The 8265-nt window shown below is 43.4% G+C and overlaps 1 protein-coding gene across 1 annotated transcript; it reads right to left on the bottom strand.

The window, feature by feature from the left end:
- Window positions 1–2504: 2504 nt before the first annotated feature.
- On the bottom strand, window positions 2505–6499 carry LOC105025371 (5-hydroxytryptamine receptor 3A). The gene is made up of 8 exons (XM_013135010.3): window positions 6112–6499; window positions 5892–5936; window positions 5463–5572; window positions 5055–5224; window positions 4574–4734; window positions 4247–4457; window positions 3524–3832; window positions 2505–3033 (listed from the first exon to the last, which is right to left on the bottom strand). The coding sequence occupies exons 1-8, from the start codon at window positions 6211–6213 to the stop codon at window positions 2801–2803; spliced, it is 1341 nt and encodes a 446-aa protein (XP_012990464.3). The 5' UTR covers window positions 6214–6499; the 3' UTR covers window positions 2505–2800.
- Between the last annotated feature and the right edge of the window lie 1766 nt (window positions 6500–8265).

The following is an 8265-nucleotide window of genomic DNA, read 5'->3' as shown; positions in this document are numbered from 1 at the left end:
CAAGTGCGCTGCATTCGTTTAGAAAGTCTGGTCCTATTATTGGCTGTAATATAATATTGATATCAGCAAAAACCCTGTCCCTGGGTTACACCTAAGGGACTCCACAGTCCTTGCCAGGCCCAATATCCATTAAAACCTGAGGTCACTAAGGGAATAACACCTGTGTTTAGCTGTAAAAGAGATCTTGGTCTCAGTTTGTGTTCCATGTTGAAATAAAGGTATTACAGTTTTCAGGTCTGCGACGAAGTGATACAATATAAAAAGTCTGTGACTGTGAACATAAATTGTTTTGAAATACATTTGGACAAAATTGAAATATATTTATTCATTTTGACATACATTTTGGAATAAAAGGTGAAATACAAACCCGATTCCCAAAAAGTTGGGACACCGTACAATTGTGAATAAAAACAGAATGCAATGATGTGGAAGTTTCAAATTTCAGTATTTTATTCAGAATACAATATAGATAACATATCAAATGTTTAAACTGAGAAAATGTATCATTTTAAGGCAAAAATAAGTTGATTTTAAATATCATGGCATCAACACATCTCAAAAAAGTTGGGACAAGGCCATGTTTACCACTGTGTGGCATCCCCTCTTCTTTTTATAACAGACTGCAAATGTCTGGGGACTGAGGAGACAAGTTGCTCAAGTTTATGAATAGGAATATTGTCCCATTCTTGTCTAATACAGGCTTCTAGTTGCTCAACTGTCTTAGGTCTTCTTTGTCGCACCTTCCTCTTTATGATGCGCCAAATGTTTTCTATGGAGATCTGGACTGCAGGCTGGCCATTTCAGTACCCGGATCCTTCTTCTATGCAGCCATGACATTGTAATTGATGCAGTATGTAGTCTGGCATTGTCATGTTGGAAAATGCAAGGTCTTCCCTGAAAGAGACAACGTCTGGATGGGAGCATATGTTGTTCTAGAACTTGGGATATAACTGTCAGCATTGATGGTGCCTTTCCAGATTTGTAGGCTGCCCATGCCACACGCACTCATGCAAACCCATACCATCAGAGATGCAGGCTTCTGAACTGAGCGCTGATAACAACTTGCAATTTTGAGCGTGGCATGGTTGTTGGTGCCAGACGGGCCGGTCTGAGTATTTCACAATCTGCTCAGTTACTGGGATTTTCACACACAACCATTTCTAGGGTTTACAAAGAATGGTGTGAAAAGGGAAAAACCTCCAGTATGTGGCAGTCCTGGGGGCGAAAATGCCTTGTTGATGCTAGAGGTCAGAGGAGAATGGGCCGACTGATTCAAGCTGATAGAAGAGCAACTTTGACTGAAATAACCACTCGTTACAACCGAGGTATGCAGCAAAGCATTTGTGAAGCCACAACACGCAGAACCTTGAGGCGGATGGGCTACAACAGCAGAAAACCCCACCGGGTACCACTCATCTCCACAACAAACAGGAAAAAGAGGCTACAATTTGCACGAGCTCACCAAAATTGGACAGTTGAAGACTGGAAGAATGTTGCCTGGTATGATGAGTCTCGATTTCTGTTGAGACATTCAGATGGTAGAGTCAGAATTTGGCGTAAACATAATGAGAACATGGATCCATCATGCCTTGTTACCACTGTGCAGGCTGGTGGTGGTGGAGTAATGGTGTGGGGAATGTTTTCTTGGCACACTCTAGGCCCCTTAGTGCCAATTGGGCATCGTTTAAATGCCACGGCCTACCTGAGCATTGTTTCTGACCATGTCCATCCCTTTATGACCACCATGTACCCATCCTCTGATGGCTACTTCTAGCAGGATAATGCACCATGTCACAAAGCTCAAATCATTTCAAATTGGTTTTTTGAACATGACAATGAGTTCACTGTACTGAAATGGCCCCCACAGTCACCAGATCTCAACCCAATAGAGCATCTTTGGGATGTGGTGGAACGGAAGCTTCGTGCCCTGGATGTGCATCCCACAAATCTCCATCAACTGCAAGATGCTATCCTATCAATATGGGCCAACATTTCTAAAGAATGCTTTCAGCACCTTGTTGGATCAATGCCACATAGAATTAAGGCAGTTCTGAAGGCGAAAGGGGGTCAAACACAGTATTAGTATGGTGTTCCTAATAATCCTTTAGGTGAGTGTAAATATAAGTTTAGGTGATTTGTAAATTATTCCATTCCTTTTTCACTCATAATTTGTACAGTGTCCCCAACTTTTTTGGAATCGGGTTTGTACATTTTCATACCTGAAATTTATTTTGAATCAAGTTAAATGTGTTCAACATATATTCATCATACAATCTACATACATTTTCCATTGCAAAAATATATTTTCTGTAGGGGGAGAGGCAACAGCAAGACAACCCCATCCATATGTGCCGTCACAAGAAGCTTTGTTGAGTCTCCCAGTACAGAGTATGGAGGAGATACCAGGAGACGAGACGTTAAATGAGGAGAGCTGTACAGGGCTGTAGAAGGGCATCAACTAAGCAGCAGGACAGGTGCTCCTTTGTGTGATGTGGAACAGGAGGAGCACTGCCTGACCCCTACAAAATGACCTCCAGTGGGCTACTGGTGTGCATGTTTCTTACCTAACAGTCAGAAACAGACGACCGTTGTTAGGTCATTTTGTTCTCAATGAGTTACACAATGTACAGTAAAAGATTCTGATCTTTAATATATTTTGTTCATCGAGACCCGCTGCGTGATTTACGTGTTCCCACATTTTTTTGGAGCAATGTATGTTAAATAGAAATTTGTTAGATGAAGTTAAAGGATGTATTTTCCGCCCCGATTTCTTTCCTTTTCCTCTGGGTGCATTTGCCTGTCACTGTTTGATCCATATGCACCACATGCAGACGATGACCATGGCATAGCAAGATATGATGATCAGGTAGATGCGAAACAGCAGGATGTCCAGGATGTAACCCACGTGACACCACTGCTCCAGGAGCACGTCTTCCTTCTGCTGAGAGAGCAGGTGGGCTCGCAGGTCACTCAGGTGCAGGCAGATCTGACGCAGCTCGGGCACCGAAGGCACCTGGCACGCGGCCACCGCGCCTGAAATAAAAGAAGGAAGGGGTGGTGTTAATAAGAGCTGGATCTCTGCTTTAGGATCAGGTAGACCAGACGGGTTGATCCCTAGCCAGGTTGTCATGCATGAGTGTTTACAAGAACGACATGTTTGATCTACAAGGTGGGGTAGAGTTCTGAAAATATGCTGATATGATTTAATGTGTCAGGGATTGGCCCTGGAGGCTGTCCAGTCACAATTAGGACATTAACAGTTAAATTGACAATAGAAGTTAAATTGAAGATAATTGTTGTTGAACCGGAAACAAAAGTTCAGGTAACCGGGCAGTTGCTAAAACCTGTGAAAACGGGACTTCTCCAAAAGTCCAGAACTGAGGCTGCTTGGTTTCCGTTTGTGTCTTGACAAATCTATGATACTACTCATGTTCACCTAAATGGAAACAACCCTGAATATGGACTGTTAATTTATAATAAATATCTGTCGGCTAGTCCGATATATCGCTGAACAACTACTCACCATTATTGCTGGTAGTGTGCGATACCGGAGCGTGCACGGGGGTGCCCGGAGCGACCACCCAGGAAGGACATACGGGGTCTGGTCTGGCCGCCTTGTGCTCCTGGCCGGATGCCATGGAGGCTGAGGGTTGAGCCGTCTCGTCGGGCCGCTTGTAGCAGATCATACGCGCAATGTATTTGAGGATGACCACGCGCACCCAGCTGGGCACCTCGCGGTACTTCATGGAGTTCTGGTGGAGAACGTTGGTGATGATGACCGTCTCCAACAGGCTGATAACCATGAGAGCTAGACACACCGAGAAGTAGATGCCTGAGAGTAGAGGGCAGTAGGGACACGCTATATAAACATGTAGGTCAAATTCCCTTCCAAATCAGGAGACCTCTTTAAATTATAAATTCACCTTCCAAGTGGCTGAAGTTAGGCTGATTCAAGAAAATGGGAACACAATAGTTAGTTAGGCTACTCTCTTACCCAGATTGTGTCTTTGTGAGACAAGTGTAATTGGAGCGCTCCTGTTAAAAATATTTTAAATTTGACACTGAAGTAATTTTGCAGATACAGTAATCGTTGTCTGATTCCTTTCATGCTGCTCTGGGCTGTGTTCATTACGGAAATACTTTAAATATATAAAAACGTACTGAAACTTGTTAGAACTATCCAGACACATCCAATAAGAAATGCTACAAAAAACGAGTTTCCTAAACCACCGAACAGGACCCCGACCTATGAGCGGTGTGCCGTTGGCTGTGCTGGGCAGCAGGTCGTTCATGATGAGCAGGAAGACGGTGTAGCCCAAAATCAGAGTCATCTTGAAGGAGGCGCGGTCCACGCTGTGCGGGGGCAGGTAGAAAGACAGGATGTCGATCAGCATGAGGAAGGAGCTGGGGATGAGGAGGTTGACGACGTACAGCATTGGCCGGCGCTTTATCACCACCTAATGGGGAATAACAGCAAGTGCAGCAGCTGTATTAGGAAGCCGGATGTCTCTGTTGGTGCTTATGGAAAAACAATGTGTAGTCCTTGTATCCATGACTTAGTGTTCTGTCTCACCCAGAAAGTGATGATGTCCCATTCGTCGATGCCGAATTTGAGGACAGACGCCTGTCCATAGAGGTTGACCAGCTCCCACTCCCCGCTGGTCTCCAGGTACTGTTTGGAGTTCACCGACATCTCCTCAAAGGACAGGGCGGGGCTCAAACGCACATCCCTAACTGGGTGTCAGAGACAGAGGGAAGGAGGAAAGGATTCAGCTCTGTGTCAGCAGCAAACCAGGGACGTGTGTGTGATAAGATGTTGGTGTTGATTTTGTTTAATGCATATTGAAGATATACATGCTAAATGATTGAAATGTCAATTGGAGGTATTGCCTAAGAAATTCAGGAGTTGTTACGTTCCTACGAGGAGGTTGAAAGGGTCTGCTTTTCGTGTACAGATCACGTCTCAAAGGTAAGTAAATGAACAGGGTATATTTTTGGGTGGGATCAAGTGTATTGTAAACTAAGTGAGAGCCTATCACAGTGAAGTTAGTTACCTGTGTGCATGTAGGAGCCAAAGGTCAGTGTGCAGTTCTGCACATCGAAGGGGAAGCTGAAGATCTCCAGGTTGCAGGCGCTGACGAGACGCAGCATCCTGTCGTAGCGAATGTGGCCCGTGTGGTTGACATACACATAGGGACAGTGCTGAGACACGTCATCATCCACACTGAGGGAGGGATGAGGGAGCGAAAGGGGATGAGAGAGCAAAAGGGGATGATGAGCAAGGTGGGTACGGGAGGAAGAGAGAAGGAAAGGAGATGGATCTATGCAAGATGAGAGAGAGAGAAATGGGGGAGAAGAGAGAGGGAAGGCATAAGAGAGCTGGAAGTTGTTGGTGCGGAAACGTTAAGATGCAAAGACAGAGAGGGATGTAAGGGGGGACACAAGACATGCTCAAGACTCACAACTCATATACGATGATGTCAGGCATCCAGAGGTCTTGGACAGGAAGTGAAATCCTGGTCACACCGCCACAATCCTCAGGTTCCCAAACCAGGAACTCATGATGCCAGTACTAAACAAACAAGGGTTAAAAAAGTGTGTGTGGCCTTGTTTTCATCACTTTGTGGGACATTTTGTCACAATAAGAATAGTAAAACTATATTTATACTTATTTTTATTGAGGTTAAGGTTAGGTTTAGATTAGGGTTAGGTTAAGGTTAGGGTTAGGTTAAGGGTTAAGATTACGGCAAGGGAGCATGGAATTTTGTTTTTCTGGTCCCCACAAGTTACACAAACATAGTATGTGTGTGTGTGCGTGTGTGTGTGTGTGTGTGTCCATGCTTGCGTGTATGTGAAAACAGGAGGATGTCCGTCGGTCTCCTGACACTCACCAGCCTCAACCACAGGAAGGTGGTGAGGATCTGGGTCTTCTCGTTCTGAAACAAAACCACACAGAACAAGATTTATTCTCTAAACTATGAGGAAAGGTGCAGCTCAAGATGTCTAATACTTACCACCCCAGGACAGCGTACAGGGTGAAGGAGATGCTGTCCTGTACTTACCACCCCCAGGACAGCTTACAGGGTGAAGGAGATGCTGTCCTGTACTTACCACCCCCAGGACAGCATACAGGGTGAAGGAGAGGTTTGCCAAGGTGGGGTGGCTCAGGTTAACCACGGGTCGGAAGGCGATGTGGTCAAACACCCTCTGCATTGACTCGTAGGTCGGACCGCTGTGGCCCTCTTTACAGACCAAGTGACATCCACATGAATGCGCTTAGAGGCACAGGTGGAGAGGACGAGGACACAAGAGCAGGTAGAACAAAAGAAATAGTGAGACAGAAATAAATACCTTTTCTGTGGGTTTCATGGTGACATGAACATGCTTGTCCTGAACGTTGTGGTGTAAAAAAAAACGTTTTTATTTTTTATTATGATATCCTGAAGTTAGTTGATATCTTGTGAGATGCTAAAAGAAATGACGGAAATAAATTTGAAGAAACTGGGCAAGTTAATGACAGAAAATGCCGTGGACCCACTAAACTCTGCATCTAATGAACACTAGTACATTTTTGTGGGGCACAAGGAAATCCTGTGAACTGTTTGTTCAGCATCTGGAATAAAAATACACACTGGTTATAAAAACAGGCTTCTGTTAAATGTTATTATCCACTGCCATTTCTCACCCTCATGAAACTGACCGGTACAAAAAGACCCCAGTAGGTCAAATTAACTGTCAGAATGTATGATGGAAATTATAAAATGAGTCTTGATTATCAACTCAAAAATCTGCCATATATAGTCACCCATTTGAAGAACGTATTTGGACCTTTTTAACATACATAGTGTTTTAAACAAATTAAAAGTGTAGAATTTGGTCCCATATTTGACAAGATTACACCCAGCGCATAGCTACTGTATGAGCATGCGACTGCAAGCATGTTGGCTCCATTACACTTTTCAGATATTTGCAAACACATCTACATTCACATTGATGTTAAGATGATTATGGTTTATGAATGAGTTGTGAATAATCACAAGTTATATAGATACTGAGGAACACACATCACACCCACTAAGATATTGTAAGGATTGTTTTAGAAGTGTTCAGAAACGTTCTATTAATACTTAAACACAACATGTAAAGTGTTGGTCCCATATTACCTGATCTGAAATAAAAGCCATACAAAGTGTCTTTCTCTCAGAATTTGAGCACAGATATTTTTACATCCCAGTTAGTGAGCATTTCTCCTATCCAAAATAATCCTTCCAGCTGACAGCTGTGGTGTGGCAGAGAGTGTTGCATATTGACCTTACATTTTTTATTCTGAGTACTAACATTAAAAGGATATTATTATAAAAAAATATTGAGAATATAAATGAAATGGTTATATAATACAATAATTCACCACACAATAAAATATATGCAAACTTAATCTAATGCCCATTTATGGATGACTGAGGTCTTGCAAGTAGATTAAGCATATTACCTGCCAATAGAACGAAGCCTGATGCAAGAATTATTCTCAGTGACTTTTCCATCATGTGTGCTCTTGGACGAAACTAGCTAAACAAATATCCTGCAGACAAACAGCCCTGACAACCAGAGGGATGACTTCTAATGCAGACGGTGTGACACCACAGCTTCAATGGCCTTTTCGTAACACTGAGGCGATCTGACCTGACGCAAGCTGACCTGAACTGAGCAGGGCCAAACTCCTTAGTTGCTGGAAAGCCCAGTGGAAAATAAGTACAGTGTTAGCCACAACAGCTAGTGCAGTTTGTCTTGGGTTGGCGCAACGAGGTAAAATTGAACACCCACACACACATGGAAATTATCTCCAACCCCCCCCCCCCCAACACACACACACACACACACACATTCATGTAATCGGTCACGCCACTGAGTTGTTTTTTTACACCTACTGTTACCACTCAGCCATGTTGTTTTCTGTGTTCATGACATCTGTGCCCAGAGGAGATGAACTGGAAAAGTTGTGTAAAGCTAAAAAAAAAAACTGGTTGAACATCTCACAATTAATCAGGTTAATTGGCAAAAGGTCAGTCATTTGATTGGGTATTAAAAGATAATTCCAGAGAGGATGGGTCTGTCAGAAGTAAAGTTGGGAAGGGATTCACCACTCTGTGAAAGACGGCGCGGGCCAATAGTGCAACAATTTAAGAATAACGTTTCTCAATGTAAAATTGCAAAGAGTTTGGGGATCACATCATCTACGGTACATAACATCATTAGAATATTTAGAGA

Source organism: Esox lucius, chromosome 8, assembly GCF_011004845.1.
Source record: "Esox lucius isolate fEsoLuc1 chromosome 8, fEsoLuc1.pri, whole genome shotgun sequence".
Classification (NCBI taxonomy): Eukaryota; Metazoa; Chordata; class Actinopteri; order Esociformes; family Esocidae; genus Esox; species Esox lucius.
The sequence above is the reverse complement of the archived record's forward strand: the minus strand, read 5'-3'. Positions and strand labels throughout refer to the sequence as shown.

Coding starts and splice junctions, on each gene's coding strand:
- LOC105025371 (XM_013135010.3), bottom strand. CDS start 6,213: ATGCAGAGGGTGTTTGACCACATCGCCTTCCGACCCGTGGTTAACCTG. Junction 5,225..5,462: donor GACATCATCGTATATGAGTT/GTGAGTCTTGAG, acceptor TCCCTCCCTCAG/TGTGGATGATGACGTGTCTC. Junction 3,034..3,523: donor GCACACTACCAGCAATAATG/GTGAGTAGTTGT, acceptor CTTTTATTTCAG/GCGCGGTGGCCGCGTGCCAG.